Source organism: Zea mays, chromosome 7, assembly GCF_902167145.1.
Source record: "Zea mays cultivar B73 chromosome 7, Zm-B73-REFERENCE-NAM-5.0, whole genome shotgun sequence".
Lineage (NCBI taxonomy): Eukaryota > Viridiplantae > Streptophyta > Magnoliopsida > Poales > Poaceae > Zea > Zea mays.
Genome location: NC_050102.1, coordinates 113,045,567 through 113,067,870, shown reverse-complemented (window position 1 = coordinate 113,067,870; position 22,304 = coordinate 113,045,567). Strand labels below are relative to the sequence as shown.

At 45.4% G+C, this 22,304-nt stretch overlaps 1 protein-coding gene across 1 annotated transcript; it reads right to left on the bottom strand.

Moving 5' to 3' along the window:
* Positions 1-18,841: 18,841 nt before the first annotated feature.
* Positions 18,842-19,772, bottom strand: LOC118472959 (uncharacterized). Its single transcript, XM_035961006.1, has one exon. It carries the CDS (start codon positions 19,494-19,496, stop codon positions 19,203-19,205), a length of 294 nt encoding a protein of 97 aa, XP_035816899.1. The 5' UTR covers positions 19,497-19,772; the 3' UTR covers positions 18,842-19,202.
* Between the last annotated feature and the right edge of the window lie 2,532 nt (positions 19,773-22,304).

Genomic DNA, 22,304 nt, shown 5'->3' with positions numbered 1-22,304 from the left:
ATTCATCATTTAAACTTTATTTAGGATTTAGCCGATTCTCCATCGGCTCTAGCATTACAGGAATGAAACCTTTCTTATCTATACTTATGAATTGATAATCAGAAAAATCTACTCCTGTGAGACATGTAGCAGTCTCATAAGTCCAGAGTACAGGGGCATCGGCCACAGCGATGCAGGCCGATACATCAGCATGTACTTGTTCTATGTCATCGCCTACCCATTGTATTAGCATTTGATGTAATGTAGAAGGTATACATTGATTGGCATGAATCCCATCTCTGCCTAGAATTAAACTGTAATTTCCTTCTACATCAGCGACGAAGAATGCAGCAGCAAGGGTCTTAGTCCCGATGGTTAATTCAACGGACGTGACTCCCCTGGCTTTGATCGAACTATCAGTTCCAACACCGCTGAGGGTCATGTTGGTCTTGACAAGTTCGTCATCTTGTTTACCTAATTTTCTGTATAATGAATAAGGCATTAGATTTACAGCCGCCCCTCCGTCTACCAACATCTTAGCAATCGGTATCCCATCAATGTGACCGCGCACGAAGAGCGACTTTAAATGATTTACCGATTCCTTTGGTTTAGTAAAGGCGGCTTCTTTAGGACCAAAATCAAACTGGGCAACAACAGGTTCATCGTTGCCGATGATAGTACAATCGGCAGAAAATGTAATAATATTTACATTCATACCTGTGCGTTCTGGAGAAGCCTCGTAGTCGACCAGGTCTTCTCCCAGCAGGTTGTCCTCTTCCATTGATGTTGTCGTGTCGTTGGAGGCCTCCTGGTGAACGGCGGACGGTCCGCACGCGGGGGCCGGACGGTCCGCGCCTGGTGCAGGTTGTCTAGAGGCTTCCTGGTGAACGGCGGACGGTCCGTGCGCGGGGGCCGGACGTCCGCGCCTGGTGCAGGTTGACTTTCTATTTCTGTGGCCGTTTGTTTTTTCTCAACGGCCTTCGGTCTCCATTTCTTTTGCGGTGGCGGGTATAGTGGATGTGTGTCATTAAATGTCTTTTCCGCCTCCTTCTCCTGGCTCTCTTTTGCTCTTAGGCGCTGTAATTTTCTCTTTTGGGATCGTGTCAATCCCGCTGGGCACCATCGAGGCATGGAGTATTTTGGATCGGCTGTTTTGATGGTAGTCGTATCCTTTTCGGTTGTGTTGGCCGATTCGCCGAAAATCATCGGCCCTTTATTGTCTCCCCGTATGACAACATCTGCGGTGCCTATTTTGATGATGTCCTTTTTTGTTGTTCTTTGAGTTGCTACAGGCATATGCCCCCCTGCCGGATTGGTCGGCCTAGGAGGCCGAGTAGTCCGGCAATCTTGTTGGGCCTGTGCCTGGTGACCGGATTCAGCAGCGCTCAATCGGTCTTGCACTGGCGGCGCCAACCTATCAAAAACAGATGTTTGGGTGCCCCCCAGGCGGGGTACTGTGGCATTCCAAATGGATATGGTGGCATGCCCCACATTTGATTTGGGACATATGGTGGAGGTAAGTATGTGTATGGATATGGCATAGATGGATAAGGAGGTGGAGGGGTCCATGTCGGCATGTTAGGTCTCAATTGTACAATAGGACCTTTCATTTCTTCCGATTGGTGAGGTGGTCCAATCGGCCTGACCTGACGTTGCTCATGAATGGGTGAGCGGGGTCGCTTCGGTGGCCGGTCACTGGGGCCGGCCTTCTTTTTCACATATTTAGACAACAATTGATCGAAAGTCGGGCCAGGCTTAATCAGCCGACCAGCTGCTTTAAATGTATTTGTTTTCCACGTACCTATCTCTGGTCGTCGTGGTTTGAAGGTACGTGGTCGCTGCGAGTCCTGAGCATGGCCGGACCGTCCGCCGGAGTCCTCCGGACCGTCTAGAGAAGCGTCGGACCGTCCGCGTCGGGGCGGCGGACTGTCCGTGATGCGCAACACGGGTTCCCGCAACTGTCTCCCTGTCTGCGCTTGCCCCCCAGTGCTAGAGGCTGTGATGGTCACCTTCAGGGTCTCCCCTCCATCGGGAGTCTTCTCGGCCACCACTTTCCTGCAAGAAGCTTTACAATCCCCATCGGCCTTTTTAGCATTGCCGATGATTGTTTCCTTGCCTTTGCCTTTATCGGCTGTATTTGGCCGAATCAGGACTTTCTTGCCCTCGAAGTCAATCATGTTCATCGGAAAGGGCTCTGTATCCACCTGCATTTCCTGAAATTTCAATCGTCCTTCATTAATGGCCGATTGAATCTGTCGCCGAAATACATTACAATCATTAGTGGCATGAGAAAATGAATTATGCCACTTGCAGTACGCACGACGTTTTAGCTCGTCGGCGGATGGAACAGTGTGATTTATTCTAATATTGCCATTTTAAGTAACTCATCAAATATTTTATCACATTTACCAACATTAAATGTAAACTTTACCTCCTCTTGCTGTTTCTTTTGAACCGGCTGTAAGGAAGCACAAGCCGAAGATTTGGCCTGCTTTGGCCAAACCATTTCAGCAGCGTACACTTCTGCTGATTCGTCATCTGAGCTACTTTGGTCGCATTCTACTATGTGTACGTTGTGACGCATTGTTTTAGCAGTTTCTTTGCTCCGGCTTTCGCAAGCCAAAGCTCTCTGGTGTAACTGTGCTAGTGTAAAAAATTGGATGCCTTCTAATCTTTCTTTTAAATAATATCGCAGACCATTAAAGGCTAATCCTACTAGCTGTTTCTCTGCTAAATGAATTTGAAAGCATCGGTTTCTTGTATCTCGGAATCTCCGGATGTAATCATTAACCGATTCATCTTTTGTCTGTCGCAACGACACTAAATCTACCAAATCCAACTCATAGTCACCGGAGAAAAAATGATCATGAAATTTTTGTTCTAGATCCCCCCATGATGAAATGGAATTAGGAGATAAAGTGGCATACCATGCAAACGCGGTTCCTGTTAGCGATAATGAAAATAAACGTACGCGAAATGCCTCTGTGTCGGCCAATTCTCTCAATTGTGCTAAGAACTGGCCTATATGTTCGCGTGTGTTTTTCCCTTGATCACCCGAAAATTTTGCGAATTCGGGTATCCTGGTTCCCTGTGGGTATGGGTGGTGATCAAATCGGCTGTCATAAGGTTTCCGATATGATTGCCCCCCAGGGACCATGCTTACTCCGAGCTTATCTCGGAACGCCCCGGCTATTTCTTCCCTTACTATATCAATGGCAGCCGGTGCGAGACCACCGGCTCTCTAGTCTAACATAGGTGGGGTTGGCTGGATATTAGCATGTTGTCTTTCCCCCCATTGGTTTGAGTTACGTGGTGCATTTTCATTTGCCCTATATGGGTCATAGTTTTGATCGTTTCTTTCCGGCCTCCTGGGTGGGGCCGGAAAGCTTTCCTGGGCTCTGGATCTTGAATTAATGGGTTGATGCATTGTATAGTGCGATGGGAAGTGCTGCTGGGACGGGTGAGGATTCCGGTAACAATCCTCCTCAAAAAGGTCATGTGCGGACTGTCCGGACATTGGCCTGGACCGTCCGTGATTATGTGCGGACCGTCCGTTGTTGTACGCGGACGGTCCGACTAGGTAGTTTAGATTCTGTGTCGTGTGTGGTGGTTCGGGCGCATATCTAGGTAACTCATTAAAAATCGGCCCGACTGTTGTTGGTCCGGACGGTCCGCGCTCACGTGCGGACGGTCCGGGCATGTGCAGATCAGCTGATTTGCTGCCGATTTGCGGTTGCTCAGGGTATGTGTCCATCGGCATCCCATAAAGGGGTTGTGACTGGTCGTGACAACCTGTAGCCGATGTGTTACGCGTGTTACCTCCTAACTCAACCTCGTGCGAAGGAAAATTTGTGATACTAGATTTATCAAATGCACGCACTAGTCTCTTAAGATCGCTTTGCATACCCCCTATGATGTTCTGCATTTGTTCACGCTGATCTTCTATATAATTTCTAAGAGATTGCAGATCGTTGGTATAATTTACATTGGGGATATCTGGCGTGGGTTGGAGCGAAGCCGGATCCGTCGCCCGATGTCGGACGACCTTGTTGTTCCTGTCCACTTTGAAGTTGGCCAAGAACTTTGCTTTCACTTCCTGGATCATCCGCTCCTTGTGCTCCTCGAACTGGAGCTGCTCGTCAGCCGGCAAGGTTTCCCGAGTCGGCTCTATGATGTTGCTTGGAGAAATATCAGAGCTATCCCTTGAACCGGCCATTGAGGGCCGATTTGATGAGCTTAGATATGTATGTCCCCAGCGGAGTCGCCAAAAAGTATGTTGACACCTTTTGGAAGGCGTCAATTACTCAAGAGAACCAGCGGCGGTGCTCTCTGGTCAGGCGCGGACAATCCGCGGCCCAGGGCCGGACGGTCCGCGACCTGGCGCGAGGCGGCGGTGCTCTCTGGTCAGGCGCGGACGGTCCGCGGCACAGGGCTGGACGGTCCGCGACCTGGTGCAGGAGCTCGGGTTCCCTGCCTGACGGCCGGACGGTCCGCGCCCTAGGGCCGGACGGTCCGCGCGTACGCAGGGGCGGCGGAAGATCGCCGGCGGCGCCTGGATCTCGCTCCCGGGAGGGACCCCGTCGGGGAGGAGAGATCATAGGAGTTGTCTAGGCTCGGGCAGGCCGACCTAGACTCCTCTAATCGACGTAGAGTCGAGGAGAGGCAGAGAATTTGGGGATTGGAAGGCTAAACTAGGGCTAAACTAGAACTACTCTTAAGATAAAATGCGAAATAGAAGTTATATTGATTCGATTGATTATTATAAATCGGCCGTAGACCTCTCTTTATATAGAGGAGGGGGCTGGACCCTTTACACGACTGGATTCCGGGTTAATTCCGCAAATCTAGCCAACAAACATAGCACAAAAGTCGGAACCCTAAACTGCTCTGCGCATGCGCGGACCATCCGGCCCACAGGCGCAGACTGTCCGGACCGCGGACCGTCCGCCCGCTCAATATGGTGCTCAACACTAAGTGTCGTAGATCAACGCATGTGACTAATCTAAGCGCCCTCGACTAGTGAGTGCACATGGCTGATGCGCGCCTTAAGCCGTCACTAGTACAATTTGGCTCTATACAAGCGGTAGGATTTTTACATCACAGGCGGTTCGGTTAGAAAACCGCTTGTGATGTCCCAGGCGGTTTAGTACGCCTGTGATGTAATAGTATCACAAGCGGTTTTTGTTTAGGACCGCCTGTGATGCTCTATCCTTTTCACAAGCGGACCCTAAGACAAAACCGCCTGTGATTGTAAAAATATGAAAATACAATTTAAATATGAAAATAATTTTAATTTTTAACAGAAATATGCAAATACAATTTAAATGAATTAATATTTAATTTTTAACAATAATATGCAAATACAATTTAAATGAATTATAATAGCACACATATATAACTAGAGAGATTTTAAATTAATTGGCAACCACAATTCATAGTCGATCATACATGATAACAAATACAATTTGATTCATACAATTTTTCATGAACTACCATTTTTCCGCATGTATGGCTTTAAGTTCTTATCAATTTTCTTTTCCACACGCTTGATTCTCTCTGGACCGTTAAAGACGAACATCTCTTCATACTTATTGTATTCCTCATCTTGGTCTCCCACATTCTCAACTCCAACAATTTTTTGCTTTCCAGAAATAACTACATGCATCTTCTCATCTGCTGGATCGAGTACATAGAACACTTGTGCAACACATTCGGCGAGAACCCACGGGTCATCTTTATATCCTACTTTCTTTAAGTCTACCAGTGTGAGTCCGTAGTTATCCACTATCACCCCCACGGGATGTTGTACCCATTGGCACTTAAACAAGGGTATTTTCATGCTTGGGCCATAATCAAGTTCCCATATTTCCTCTATGAATCCAAAATATGTGGTCTTCTGTCCATGTAGGTCAAAAGCATCGATACGAACACCGCTATTTTGTGCAACACTTTTAATGTCTTTTGATTTAGTGTAGAATGTGTACCCATTGATGTCATATGCTTGCCATGATGTCACAAAACACGATGGCCCAGAAGCCAAATTCTTCATTGTTTTCTCATCCGAAGAGTCTCCGAATGGGATGTTTTTGCCCATTAACCATTCGCTGAAACGATGTTTGTGCTCCCTCATGATCCAGTCCTCTGTGCGGTTCTGATTTTCTTTACGAAGCTCATTCAGGTGTTCCTCTATGTAAGGCTCGGCTATCGTGAGATGTTGTAGTACACTACCATGAGCACAATGTACTAGCTTGTAATCCTCAACGCGAAAAGTTTTCTTGCCCATTCTCCCTCTCCCACATAGTTTACCCTCATGTTTAGGTACAGGCACACCTATCATTGTTCCGTCACTGATGTAATCTATACAGCTCTCAATCACTTCTTCTGTAGTGTATCCCTCCATGATTGAACCCTCTGGGTGAGCGCGATTTCGCACATAACCTTTTAATACTCCCAGGTATCGCTCCAACTGAAACATATGATGTAAATATAGTGGCCCTAATATTTTTATCTGATCCACGAGATGTATGATTAGGTGTACTTGCATATCAAAAAATGATGGAGGAAAACACATTTCAAGCTTGCACATAGTCTCGATGATGTATGCCTTTAGATAGTCCAAGTCTTCTAAAGCTATTACTTTTTGTGAAACTGCATTGAAAAAGTAACACAAGCGTGTGATGACAACTTTGACATGCTCTGTTTCGAGGGCTCTTACCGCAATTGGGAGGAACACCGTCATCATCACATGGCAGTCATGAGAGTTGTAGCCAAATAGAGACAAGTCCTTCATCCTGACTAGTCTGCTGATATTGGATGAGAAACCTGTGGGCACTTTGACCCCACGCAAACATTTGCAAATCTTTGTTCTCTCCTCAACTGACAAGTTGTAGCTAGCTGGGGGGAGGTAAGGCTTCCCTTTGCCACTATCCACTGGATGAAGTTCCGGTCTGATTTGAAGATCTACTAGATCATTGCGTGATTTAAGTCCGTCTTTTGTCTTACTCGGCATGCCCAGCAAGGTTCCAATGATGCTGTCAAAAACATTTTTTGTTACATGCATCAAATCAATGCTGTGGCAAATTTCCATATCCTTCCAGTATGGGAGGTACTTGAAAAATATTGATTGCTTCTTGAAAGTTGTGTAAGTTGAAGGGTCAGTTCTCTTTCTCTTTTCTCCTTTGTTTTTTCCCTTTCCGAATACAACATGAATGTTCTTTACAATTTCAAAAACAAGTTTCCCACTATAAGGCTTTGGTGCACCTTCACTTTCCAGTTGATTGTTAAATTCCTCTTTCATCTTTCGGTACTTATGCTGCTTCATCAAGAACCGTCTGTGTCCCATGAACACCAACTTCTTGGATGATTTAAGGTACATGGAAGAAGTTCCATCGACGCACACTACACAACCATTCTTTCCTTTAGTCTTTTGCCCTGATAGTGTGGCGCCACCGGGAGAATCATGGATGGTAACAAATATAATTGCTCTTAAGTTGAAATACTCACGGCAATACTCATCCCATATTCTAACTCCTTCATTCCAGAGCTTTGTCATATCTTCCATAAGAGGTTCTAGGAACACATCAATATCAACACCAGCTGATTTTGGACCTTGAATAAGAATAGTCAACATAATATACTTTCTTTTGTGACACAGCCATGATGGAAGGTTGTACATCGTTAAAGTCACGGGCCAGGTGCTATGTACACTTCTTTTTTCACCAAATGGATTCATTCCGTCTGTACCCAAAGCAAATCTTACATTTCTGGTTTCTTTGGCAAACTCAGGATACATAAGATCGAAATTTTTCCATTGTGATGCATCAGCAGGGTGTCGAATCTGTTTGTTATTCTGCTTGCGATTTTCAGCATGCCAACGCATAAGCTCAGCCTCCCTAGGGTTTGAGAACAAACGTTTTAAGCGATCAATTACTGGAAGATACCACATCACCAAAGCTGGGTTCTTTGACTTCTTTTTCCCATCCATGTCATCAAAAGTGTCATCGTCACTTTCAGGTCCAATAGTGGATTTCTTGTTTTTATTTTTCTTCTGGAATTTTTTTACACAGTCTTGATTGTAGCTCTTCTTGTATCGACTGACATTGCAAACTGGGCATCTTGATGCGTTCTCAAAATCGCCACGATACAGAATACAATGGTTCGGACATGCATGAATTTTTTGCACACCCAGAGCTATGGGAGATATAAGCTTCTTCGCTTTATAAGTGCTTGTTGATAGTTTGTTGGGTTTTGGTAGTAATTGAGACAGAAAATTCAAAAGATCTGTGAAGCTAGTATCAGACCATCCGGCGCTAGCCTTCAACTTCAGAAGTTCTAGAACTGTACGCAGTGTAATAAACTCTTTGTCACAACCCTTTGATTCATCATATAAAGGTTCTTTTGAGGCACTTTCCAGTCCCTCCATTTTAGATAGCCCTTTCTGCGATCCCACAGAACTTAACATTTCTGGTTCCATATGGCGCAACATCTCTTCACAACCAAATTCTTCAAATTCTTGATTAGCATCCACATTATCCACTTTACCATCAACTTTAAGATCTAAAATTCCGACAACTCTCTCGTCATTACCAGGCACTTCACACGGATCCAACTCACCATGTTCTGACCATATCGTGTAATTGTTTTTAAACCCTCTTTTTAGCAGATGTGATTGGATTACTCCTATATCTTTCCAAGCTATCTTATTATCACAATCGATGCACGGACATAATATCTCCTTGCTCTTTCGCAAATTCGCGTGCTTGTTGGCCGCTTCAATAAAGCTTCTCAAATTTCGAATGTATGACGGATGTGGTCTTGGCACATTGTACATCCAACCTCGGTCCATTACCTATCCCTATATTGATTAACGTCAATATCGAGATGTAACATGAAAAAATAAATGTTCATGAAAGTGAAACAAGATCATATCGAGATGTACCTAGTACATGAGACAAATTTTTTTAAAATATCCCTAATTAATTGAATTTAATCCCTAAATCATGAACGAATTAATGTGCATGAAAATGAAACAAGATTGCAGCAATATAGGTACCTTGAGGTGAGACAACTCTTCAAAAAAATCTTTAAATTAGATCAACTACAAGTCCAAATCTTGGAATTCCTGAGTTTTTCTTCAATTCCGGTCTATATTACAAAATTGAGGCAAAAAATCGTATCAAAATGAGAAAGAAAACAAACGGAGATCATATATATGCATAAACTCTTGAAATCAAGCCCGAAAATCAAAAACAAAACCTTCTCCCCGTAGATCAAAAAAATCCGCCGCCGCTACAGTAGTGTGCAGCCTAGCGGCGTCGGGCTCCGGAAGTTAGGGTTCCTGCGCTGGAACCGAGCCTTTTATACTACATACACATCACAGGCGGATTTTAAGAAAAATCGCTTGTGATGTATAACATCACAAGCGGTTTTCTATTTCGACCGCCTGTGATGTTTACATATCACAGGCGGTCGAAATAGAAAACCGCTTGTGATGTGTTTACTATATAAAAGCCTCGGTACGGTGGCTTAGGGTTTAGTTTTCGCCCGGAGCTGATACTACGCCGCCAGGCTGCTGCGCCGCCGTTCCCGTCCCCGTCTCCGAGCCGTGAGCGCCCGCCACGCCGTCGCCGAGCCCGAGCCCAAGCGCCACCGTCTCCGAGCTGGGCGCCCGTCCCCGTCCCCGAGCGCCACCGTCTCCGAGGCCAAGCGCCGCCGTCCCCGTCCCCGAGCCCGAGCGCCGCCGAGCCCGAGCGCCGAGCCCGCCGCCGTGCCCATCTCCGAGTGCGCCACCGTCCCCGTCCCCGTCCCCGAGCCCAAGCGCCACCGTCTCCGAGGCCAAGCGCCGCCGTCTCCGTCCTCGAGCCCGAGCGCCGCCGAGCCCGAGCGCCGAGTGCGCCGCCGTGCCCATCTCCGAGCCCTCGGTGCACTCCTTGATCATGCCTTAATTACTTGTTAAAAATTCATGCCTTGATTACTTGTTTTTGCTAGTCATGCCTTAATTATTGTTAATCTTATATTGTTAATGTTGGTCATTATGCTTATATTGTTGGTGTTTTCACTTACATATTTTGTTAAGGTCACCATTTTTGCTTTAGTAGCTTGTATCCCTTGTGATTAAATGTTGGTAATTATGCTTATGAAGAATTTTGTCATGGATAGTTGATGCAACTACTAGGACCCCTTCTTGGTAGAAAATCTCCATAGTGATTGGGGAAACAAGTCTATTTTTAGTGCTTATGGCCACATACATCATGGAAGTACATAGCCATGGCAATGTTATTATCTCCCTATGTTATAAGACTTGTTCTTATCTCCCTTCTTAGTTTTTTGACTACCTATCTTTGCTTCCCAACCCTATGTTATAAGACTTGTTCTTATCTCCCATCTTTGACTTGTTCATAGCCATGACAATGTTATTTGGACCCCTCTTTTTGCCCTATAAGCCACATCCTTGTTTTCCCTCTGATCCCTGCCTTTGTTGCGATCTCAATGTTGATTGTGAGACTTGGCCATTTTCAGTTTTAGAGATGGAAAAAGAGCCACTTGACATGGTTGAGAGCTCAGTTCGAGTCATCGAGACACATGTTGACATCATTCGCAGTCTAGTGACTGATGGGGTTGTGGATACTAGTGAACCGGAATCAGTGTACACACTTAAGACCACTTTGTTTCAAATTGGAGATGTATGCGACATGCTTGAGAAGTGTGCTCTGTCCATCAAAAAGTATGCTGACTCCAAGAGGGCTAAAATTATTCAAGATGAAGCCCTGCAATATGCTGAAGATGATGAAGCTGCAGATGATTTGGAGGAACTCCCAAGCCCAGATCTCCTTACTCAAGCCGACATATTGGAAAAATATTTTGGAATTGGGTATGATAGCGACCAGTCAAGGGGTTGTTGATGTTTAGTCCTAAACAACACGATATGAGTATCGTAGGTTTCACTCTTAGAGATAATGTATTTTGTATGAACCTCTTAGAGAGTGTCAAGTCAATGAACTATCTTCGAGTACTATTGGGAAGTGTATCTCTTTGATGTATTTTTTTTCTAGTGATATCGATGGTGTCGAGTAGCACCAAATTTGGACTTGTGTCCATATCTATAGATGCTAGTAGTTGAGCACTAGCGCCTACAATCTTGACTACCTCATCCCTATTCTCTGTTTGGGACTTATATGGAGAATGGCATCGGCGGAATGCCTGAATCGGCAGACCCCAAGAAGAGATTAAGTCCTGTAGTCTACCACCTCCCGTTATTTGTGGGCTTCACCGATGGCTGGAAACATTTGGTGATAGCAAACGACCTTCGGGTTGAAGACGTCTGCGAGCTTGTTAAGGGGCCAGACGATGGTGAGCCGGTGTACTATGTCCGGATGTGTGGTCACAAAATTTAAAGCTGCCCCGGCTGCATGTGTGTGCTTCTCTTCTCTTAGGTGGGGTGCTAAGTGATCTTAGTAGCCGACATAAGAGAAGAGAAGCGCACAGATGAAGCCGGGGCGGCTTTAAATTTTGTGACCACACATCTGGACAGAGTACACCGGCTCACCATCGTCTGGCCCCTTAACAAGCTCGCAGACGTCCCCAGCCCGAAGGTCGTTTGATGTCACCAAATGTTTCCCGCCCTCGGTGAAGCCCACAAATAACGGGAGGTGGTAGACCACAGGGCTTAATCTCTTCTTGGGGTCCTACAGGGCTTAATCTCTTCTTGGGGTCCTTCAGCATGGCTGTGATGTTATAATGCTGAAGGACTCCAAGAAGAGATTAAGCCCTGTAGTCTACCACCTCCCGTTATTTGTGGGCTTCACCGATGGCTGGAAACATTTGGTGATAGCAAACGACCTTCGGGCTGAAGACGTCTGCGAGCTTGTTAAGAGGCCAGACGATGTTGAGCCGGTGTACTATGTCCGGATGTGTGGTCACAAAATTAAAAGCTGCCCCGGCTGCATGTGTGTGCTTCTCTTCTCTTAGGTGGGGTGCTAAGTGATCTTAGTAGCCGACATAAGAGAAGAGAAGCGCACAGATGAAGCCGGGGCGGCTTTAAATTTTGTGACCACACATCCGGACAGAGTACACCGGCTCACCATCGTCTGGCCCCTTAACAAGCTCGCAGACGTCCCCAGCCCAAAGGTCGTTTGATGTCACCAAATGTTTCCCGCCCTCGGTGAAACCCACAAATAACGAGAGGTGGTAGACTATAGGGCATAATCTCTTCTTGGGGTCCTTCAGCATTATAACATCACAGCCATGCCTTCTCTGTCTAACTGCATTGGAAAGTGCCTTTTCTCCAAGTTCCCTTATTGATGGAACCAGTATATCAGACTAACAGTATATCCCTTTATCGATGGAACCAGCTTGAATGGCAGACAACGAGCAGCCTAGTATGGATGTGGTCTGCACCGGTGCGTCTAACAAAGTTGATGAAGACGCGACCAAACTTGAATGGCAGACAACGAGCAGCTCCAGTGAAGGGAGCGGGGAGAATAGTTCTAGTGACGACAATCCTTGTACTCCTATACCTCCAAGGAAGAAAAAAACATCAGATGAGCTTGATGCCGACTATATTCCCAACGATGAAGAGGTAAATAGAAATATGTCGACTATATTGTAAAATAATGTTCATATATGAAAGGCCATTAATTTTTTCACTATATAGATTTCAAATGAAGAGAAGAAAGAGGATGCATCTTCTACACGAAACACGGAGGATGCTCCGATGCCTGAATCATCCGTTTCACATAAGCGGAAACGAGGGCGACGAGGTCCAAATCAGATGAAAGAAGGTGCAGTTATGTATGTAACAAAACTAAATGCAGAGGGGTTTCCTGAAGAACCACTTGACGTGGTTACAAAGTTTCGAAATTCCTGCGGGGCTACTGTTAGAGATATAGTGCCAATCACACTTCAAAAATGGAAGGATTTAGATGAAGACACCCGCAACAAGCTATGGGCTAAGTTGTCTGAGTCATTCAAGTTCCCAAAAGGCACAGAGGATGCAGTAAGGAAGTCGATGCTCTCTGCTATGGCCAAGATGTTTCATGGGTGGAAGGCCGAGATGAATAGGGACTTTGTTAAGAAGAATAAGGTTCCTCCGCCCAAGAAAATGGGGAAAATCACTCAAGCTCAGTGGGAGGAATTTGTTCGTCAGAAGACCGAACTGAAGGCCAAAGAACTGGGCGAAACTAATTCTCAGAGAGCGAAGATGAACAAACACCCCCATCGCCTGGGGTCAAGCGGATATCACCATAAAGTTGTGCAGTGGAACAAGATTATCGAGGAAGCTATTACTAACGGCACTTTGGACCCAATATTAAAAGATATCGATGAGAGAGCTATTCGTTGGATCTTAGGTCGAGCAGGTTTGAGTGAGGACGGCAAACTTGTGCATCCAGAATTGGTAGGCGAAGTTTCGTCAAAAATTCAAGAATATGCAGATAAGAGAAAAAAAGGAGAATTTAAGCCTCGGAGGGAGAATGACATATTAACTGCAGCCCTAGGCAATCCTGAACACACTGGACGGGCTCGGGGAATCTCTTCTAAGATTTCTTGGAGAGAGGCGTTTCCAGAGTATGCGTCGTCATATAGGAAACACGAGAATTCGAAAAGGACCCTTGAAGAGACTATTGATGAAAGGGTACAAAAGGCTATTAATGACGTGATGAACAAAATGAAGAAAACAGAATGCATATCATTTGAACTCAAGCCAAGCCACATGAGTCCACCTATAGTCCCTAGCAGCGTTGGATCTGTGCAAGACTTGACCAAGTACCCTGTAGACGATATTGTTGAGGACAAGCCTTGCTTTCTTCATATTCCAATCAATCGATCTGGGACAAAAACAAAGCAAGCTGCTACTGGTTTGGTAAAACCAGGACTTGTTAACTACAAGGACAATCCTGTCCCGCCACACTATGTTGTGGTCCAAGTTCTAGAAATCACAGACAATAGTTGTGAAGATTGGGAGATAGATTTTCCAGTTGAGGGGATCATAACTTTGCATGAGGCAATTAACGAGTTGGTCCTTTGGCATCGACGCGACATCAAGTTTGGTGATGAGCCGAATTCAACACCAATGCAACAAAAAGCTAGTTCGATCATTCCACACCCCATGGTGCAGGAAGATATGACACCAACCTCCAAAAAAATCGTTGAAACAATCATATCGCCTCTTGCGAAGGAACTCGACGAGGGGGACGTAGACAAAATTGTTCCTCAGAATGTCGACGTCAACATCAAAAAGGAACCAAAGGTTGGCACCAATGTTGAAGGGCCAACTATTTCAAAGAAGATTCATAAGTGAATCGCCACAGACGATGTCAAGAAACCGTCAGAATCAGTGGCACGCTACCTGCATAAATTGCAGAGAGTTATGACTAATCAATCAAAAGCAGTATCAGCATCTCATGGAGTAGGCACACGGCCGGCCCAAATAGACAATTTCGAAGTATGGGAAGAAGATGGAATGATTCATACTCGAGAATCATTACGTCTTAAAACCAATATCTCGGTATACAAGAAGGAGGATGTTCCTCCTAAATTTGTGAATGGGAGGCCGTTCTTAACGACGGTGCAACTTTCTAAGTTGTCGACTCCAGAGATTAGAATGCATGAGTGGTACATGTTGGCTAGCAACAAATACAAACTCGAGGAATTCACATTTGTTGTGCCAGAAGATGCATTTTGGAGCAATGATCATATAAATCCTGTGCGGCATTTATTCTTTGACGATCTCTGGTCGTTGTACCACCGACAAAGGATGGAAACCAACTACTTAACCCTCTTCTGCTTGTAAGTACCTCTAAACTTTCATATTTGTTAGTTTTGTACACGCACACATAAACGAGAGTCTAACGATTAACACTATTACACGTAGGATGCAATACATGGATGATAAGAAGAAACAACTTAAGACAGGGTTTCTTGACCCGTTGATGATATCCCAAGCTCGCTACAAAGTAGTTGCTCGGAGGCAAGGAGAAGAATACAAAGACTTGGACGATGCTGAATTTGAGAAAGCCGTCAAACAGAATCAGAGAAAGAAAATGAAGGTAATGGCGGCATACATTGGACGAGCCATGTATAATCATGTACAACATGGCAAGGACTTAATAATAGCTCCGCACCACTTTAAGTAAGTTATTGACATGGTTTAATTTTGAACTATAAATTATGGCAGTCGTGATATTAACATGTGTTTTCGTCTATGTCTATATAGTGACCACTACATTTGTATCATGATCTGGCCAAAGGATGGTAAAGTCGTGGTCTTCGACTCACTGAGAATGGAAAAGGCTACGTATAATGACTTCTTGAAGATTTTAGAGAAGTATGATTATTATTGCACACTTGTACTTATTACAACTTAACAAATGTATTCTTAATCTCACAATGCTATTCTTATATGCAGTGCATACCGTTTTTATTGGAAAGATCTTGGCGGCGAACATCCAGAGGACAAGCCTAATTTGTCAATATCATTATTTCCATATGGTGACAAACAACCTCCGGGTACTGTCCTGTGCGGTTATTATGTATGCGAATGGTGTCGTGTCACCTTCCATTACATGGTCAATCGTGAGGATGTAAGTTCGCTATCATTGTCTATATTGCAATTTTTATGTTATATTGTTGCTCATCACATTACTCTTAGCACCGATTGCTTTTTGCTTTCATTGCAGGTTCCTAAATCTAAGATCAATGCTGAATGGTTAGAAAGAGATATGGTTTCCACTGGCGTGGCTAAGGTTGTAAGAGACTTGCTTTACTTTATGCGCCGTGAAGTTCTTCATCAACAAGGGCTATTCTACAATGTAAATGGAAATTTGCAAAAATTCCCAGAACTAAGTTTGTACACAATATCACACAATGTTTAGGTCTTTAGTTAGGAACTTTAGATGTTTAGTTGTCTATGGAACTTTGAGATGTTGAGTTGTTATGCAACTTGATGTGTATAAATCTGTGTATGATGGAACTTGATATATATGTGGATGAATCTGTGTATGGAACCTGCTATAGAACTTGTTTGAATCTTTGTATGATGAATCTGTGTTTGAATCTGTTATTAATTCTGTTTCTGTATATGAATCTGGAAAATATATATGAATCTGCTTCTGTATATGAATCTGGGAAATACAGGCGGCTTATAATTAAAACCGCCTGTGATGTGTGACTATCACAGGCGGTTCTTTTAAACCGGACCGCATGTGATGTGTGACTATCACAGGCGGTTCTTTTAAACTGGACCGCCTGTGATGTGTGACTATCACAGGCGGTTTTTGATTGACCGCCTGTGATGTTGTTTTACATCACAGGCGGTACACCACAAGCGGTTCCTGGAACCGCATGTGTAGAGGCTAACCGGACCGCATGTATAGAGGATACCTGTAGTAGTGCGTCAGTCGCTGCAGTTCGATCAGTGCCATGAAAGGTCGAACGAACTGCGGTCTTGTTGTTCCAGAAAGTGTGTGTGACGCCAGTGGTGGCGCGAAAACAATCTGGAAACAAGAACAAGTTCTACTGAGGTACTTACTAGGTGTTAGGTGATGATGATATGGTTAAGGGTGCGCTTACCGTTTTAACCCTTTGGGCAGACTTGAGCCCAGTTTCACCACACAAAGAAAGTGAGGGAAAAAAAAGGATTTGACCACATCCAAACAGTCACAGTTCCTTTTTTATTGTTCACACTGGCAGAGCTCAAAGGCAACATCTTTCATGTGAAAATTTTAAGTGCGGACTACAGAATTACCACTGATATGAGGCGCTGACCGTGCGCATTGGTTCTTGCTGTGAGGCGTGATATAACTAACTAACTGTTAGTTACCTCACAGCTAACAATTATTTCATTAGCTATCTCAAATGCTTAACTCAGCTAAGAATTTATTAGGGTTTGTTCAGCTAGCTCTAAATGCATGTTGATTGAGTGAGATTGGGTAGGTTTAAATCACAAGCAAGTCAAACTTTTTCTTAACTTTTTCAAATCTCATCCAATCCATAGGTAACGGGATTAATCGAATAAGGTCTTAGCTGACTAGCAAGGTTCCAAATATGACGCGTTTTAGTCACTAGGGAAAGTAAAAAAATGATCCGGTAGTATTACCAAGCATTGAAAGGAGGAATAGCACTGGCTCCAGCTTCCGCCGCCTTGTGGGCTACTCCACATCGATAGCAGGCCGCGCAACTAAGGCTAGGCTAAGTGCGGTCACGAATTGGATAGTCGCGACACTAGGTTGGGGCCCATCCGCGGAAACCCAGAAAGGTATTTGGAGGGTGCTACTGCCACGGTTGGAAAGGGCTTATCCGTTGGGCCGGCCCCGGCCTCGCTCTTAATCGCGACATTAGCTTTTTTTTTTGTAATTTCCTTCAGATCTTTCTAAAACGGTCTCACACTCATCCTTTACTCTGTCGTTGTACGAGTATACAATTATTGGGGCCCGAGCTGTAGCTCCGGCTCCTTCGAGCTCTGCTCCTACTGGTTCGAGCTTTTCGAGGATTTTTTTCATCTAAGACCTTTTTCGGTTATTCCCAATACACATAGATTGGATGAGATTAGAAAAAATTAAGAAAAAATTTGACTTGTTTGGGATTCAAACTCATCCAATCCCACTCAATCCACGTGGATTGAGAGCTAACCGAACAAGCCCTAACTGAGAATCTTCTCATGTTTTAAGGTATATGTGCGCGCGTGTTCAGCGGTATTTCGTGTTCCCACGCACTAGAGATCTAGCCTCTCAATCTATTTATGTGTGTTATGGACAGCGGTGTGCGTGTGGTGTGCTATGCACAGTGGTGTGCGTTTGTGACGTCCTTGTAACCTGATAAAAAAAAAGGAGTATACAATTATTTCATGAAGGACGGAGCAGTCAGAGTCAGTGGACCACTTGAGCCGATTGCACGGTGCGATGCAATCAGCCAACAGATATTTCCCCACACGAACCGCCGATACTTCGCGTGTCCTGTCCCCAGACTAGGCTACGCGCACAGATCACCTTTGCGCTGTGACGGCGACTCGTAGCGCCGGGCGTAGCGCTTGCCGCGACGTGGAGGCAAAGCCGATGGGCTCTTCTCCACCCCCTCGCCGCCGCGTCAGCGACTCCAGGTGGAAACCCGGTTGAATTATTGCGGGATGGGTCCGGGTCCGGGTCCGCCACGCCGGCGACCGAAGACGAAGATACGGTCAGGTTCGGCCACGTGCGTGAATGAACACGACGACCGGTCCCCAGTTCCGTTGTCAACTACGCAACCTCTTCTGTCTGTGTTTCGTGTGGCTGCTCGGCGGCCACCGCTGGCCGTTGTTGCCTGGTTGCATTGCATGTATAGCCGGTGCGCTGGTCAATTGCCGCTTGATTGATGCTTTTCTTTCTCCCCCCTCCTCCCCTCCTTTGTCCTTTGAAAACAGAGCAGGGCTGCGTATCTCGTCTATGTACTGTTAAGACGATGATAACCAGTGCACATGACGATGCATATGTGCATCTATAGAGTTAATCTTCAGTTTTAGAACCAGATTCAACGGTGCACGAGCACGATACTATATAGGGTTTTCTACAGAACAAACCAGGCATGGGAGAGGGTAGGTTTCGTAAAAAAAAAATACAACAACCGTACACTATTAGATCTGATTTTAAAGGCCGGGATTTTATGTATGTGGATATATATGCGCATCAAACCTCCATGTACGCTAGGTATATATCATCCCTGCACACTAGTATTAGCCCTATCCAGGTGCTTGCTTGCTACGAGGATTGTGTTCATGCACGAAGGATGGCTGGCTTCGGTTCTTGGATTGGATCACATGATTTGAGAACACATGGCAGCTGGTAAGCATATAGTAGAACAGAACGAATTAAGGAAAAAAAAACAGCACAGCAGGTAAGCAGGTAATAAACTCCCTCTCATAACTCATCGTAAACATATATTTATATATACATACACACCACCACCACCAAGAAGAAGAGCACAGCAGGATACAGAAACAGAGCATGCTATGCTACTGTACCAGGAACCACGCAGTACGTACACATGGCGATGCTACCTACTATATACCGTCGTCGTCTACCAAGCTCCGATCCCATGTCCGCGCGCGCAGGCGCAAAGCACGGGCAGGCTCACTCACTAACACCCCCCAAGAACACTGGTCACGCTCGCTACGTACGCGCCTAGCGATATCTACAACCGGCGGCGGGCGCGCGGGCAGCCGAGAGAACCGCGTGTCGACGGATGCTCGCTACTAGTCACTCGCTCACCGGGACCGGGATGATGGCGCTGCCGGCACGGCGGAGCGGCGACAGGGAGCGCGGGGCTCGCCAGGCCACGCCGCCGGCGCCGGTGTTGGGCCGGGTCTCCAGCAGGCGCAGCTTCAGGAGGCGCTCCCTGAAGGCCTCCTCGTCCTCCTTCTTGATCCGCCGCACCTGGCTGTGCACCAGCAGCACCTCCTCCTCCTGCCGCTCCTTATTATTGCCGGCCGCTCCTCGTCCGGCGCCTTGCTCTTTCCCCTGATCCATCGGAACAAACGGCGATCTCGCCATATATATCGACACACAAGCGAAGCGAAGCGAACGATGATCGAGGCTTCTCTGAATTGGTCACAAACTCACACGTACGTACGCTAGCTACTACGGACGGCTCCGACTACTACTCTTGTTGGTGACTCGATCGGCGTCCCGGCTGTCGGTATAGATATATATAGCGCCGGAGATGGATGAGCATGAGAGAGGGAGGAGGCAGAGGGGCTGCTGCGTGCGAGGCTTGGATTTGGCTTCTCCACTTTTTGGCGCGAAAGCGATGGGCGAGGAAGGAAGGGAACGCTGAGCGGTCGTCCAATCCAAAGCCTCGCGAAAGGGAACGCCACGCCGAACCGTCTCCAGGCCATTCAAGGCACGATTTAATTGATTTATTTCACCCATTCTCTTCAACCAACACCTCATCAAGCGGTTCTCCTCTGGTTTCAGGCTTGCAGCCGCACCTACTAATAATATCCGCATCACAGTCTGAAAGTATGCCACCGCGGTCGATGAGAGCAGGAGCAGCCTGAACCGCGCATTAAAAAAAACGCGTGCGGTCGTCGTCATCCACAAGCAGCACCAGACGCAAACGATTTCACCGCGTTTTCATGCGACCGACCGACCGTTACTACCTGACGACGACGGTGTAGATACGGGCAGGTAGGCGGCCGGCAGACGGTTGAGCCTATCTATCTATCTATCTATCTATCTATCTATCTATCTATCTATCTATCTATCTATCTATCTACGTTTCGTTTTCACCATAGGCCGGGTACTTCTGACGTCTCTCTTTTGCTTGGAGGATAGATAGAGATCTGCGTATCCTCCTCCAGTCCGCCATGGCCACATATATATGGTTATGGTTCGGTTCAACCGACGTCCTGCAGGCGTGGTTAGGATAAAATATGACTTTGCTTGAACGCCATCCGATTACGCCCGCCTAACGGATAAAACTTGCGACTGTGTTTCGTTTGATTGCGTTGGCGTTATACTAGTTTGTCGAACCAAACATGTTGGCAGGTGTGACTTTTGCTCCTGCCGGCTGCCGGTAAAAACGTTTCTTCACCCGGGGGGTAAAAAAGGCGCAAAAGAAGATCCGAAATCAAAAAAGAAGCAGATCTTGCTTCGATCTCACTGTTGCAAGCTGCTGCATTGACGCTAGCAAGTAGCAACGGGTGTTATGCTAGCGCTAATGACGTAGTACGGTACAGACGCGGCAGGCAACCACTCTCGTCACTCCGCTTTTAATTTGTGGCCCTGTACAGCTCCCTTTCAGAAATTTGGTGAACTAAGTCATTAGCTGCTCCACAAAATCATAAGACTAGAGCGTTAAATCTTTAGAAAACATTTAGATACGTCTTTTTATTTATTATTTAGATAAAAAACTATTTTAATTGGTATTATAAATTATAACTTCACACTTAAGCTACTCGGTTTTTTTTATGTTGACCTGTTGCTCTCAACTCATCAATCTGGCGGGCTCTATTGCTTCTCCACATGAGTAGCTGTCTAGATTAGCGATACTCGGTTTCCGTACTGAAATCCGACCCAGAAGACACAACTCCCTTTCAAACATAAGTCCACTGCTTTTACACTTTGCTTTAGATTTATTTTTTTTTCACATAGATCGGGAGTCCCTATGTATGGGCCGTATAAACTTTAATAGCACAGGTTGATGATGTATTAAAGAAAATTTGAGAAAAAGATCAACGTGAAAGCCTTTAGAGCAAAATGCCCTGTAATTTAAAAATAACTATATTTTATAGGATTTAGGGCACCAATAAATACTCTGCTCCAACAGTAAAACCCCAAATCTATATTATAGGGTAAGTCGCTACAGTGTAGTATATTCGAGGAACTTGATAGTGTGTGTGCTATAATTTTGTGACAAAATTTTATGAAATGAAGCATTGTTGGAGTAGTTTTTTTTTCTACGTAGAGCTTTATATTTCAATTTAAGATATCAGTTTGAGACATTGTTAAAGATACTCTTACTAGTTGCTGTAAAAGTCATGAAGCGGGTAAAAAAAAAGGATGCCCATTCGGATAGAGGCAGCCGCATTGTTTTGCTGGGCTCTATGGACTAGATAAAAAGGATTAAGATTAGTCAAGCGGCTCGTTGCTTATTCTAAGAGAGTAGTACTTACTACGGTATAAGGGCTAGAGCCACCACAGGCCTTAAAACACACACATCACACAGTTCGATGTTGTCACTTACAATGTCAAATACAATTCTAGTATAATGCATGGAGACACGGCAACACACTCACGTAGACACAGTTTAACAATCCAGATTCTCCTATTATTATCATTAAGCAAAGCGGTAAAAGGAGAAAATATGAAAAGAAAAAAAAGGCTTAAGATACTATCTACTTTGTCTCATTTTTACGTTTTTGGTTTCATCATGCTTGTATATATTGATATCTACATTTAAACAAAGCAAAATGAGGGGAGACCGGAAAGCCAATCTTCACATCTAGGTGAAAGTCCGAGGGGGTATAAATTGGGGATGTTTGGGTCATACATGGGTGAAGCAAAGCAGAGCATAGTTGTGTTGGGGGCTTGGGGCCATAGCGTAGCAGCACATCACAGAAGTGTGCTTGGCCCAACAGTTTGATGGGATATCCACTCAGAGTTTGGGTCGGCGCGAATTTGGGCCCGAGTCATCAATAACTCTCACAGAACGTTGACGACGAATAACTGTCACAGAGCGTTAACTGCCTTAGCTATGGCTTTATGGGTTCGTACTAGTACTACGCATCACTCGAGACTTCCGGAAAGAAACGGGCTAGCCAGGCGCGTTGTCGAGGGAGACTAGTTCACAGGTTGGGA

Coding starts and splice junctions, on each gene's coding strand:
- LOC118472959 (XM_035961006.1), bottom strand. CDS start 19,496: ATGGCGAGATCGCCGTTTGTTCCGATGGATCAGGGGAAAGAGCAAGGC.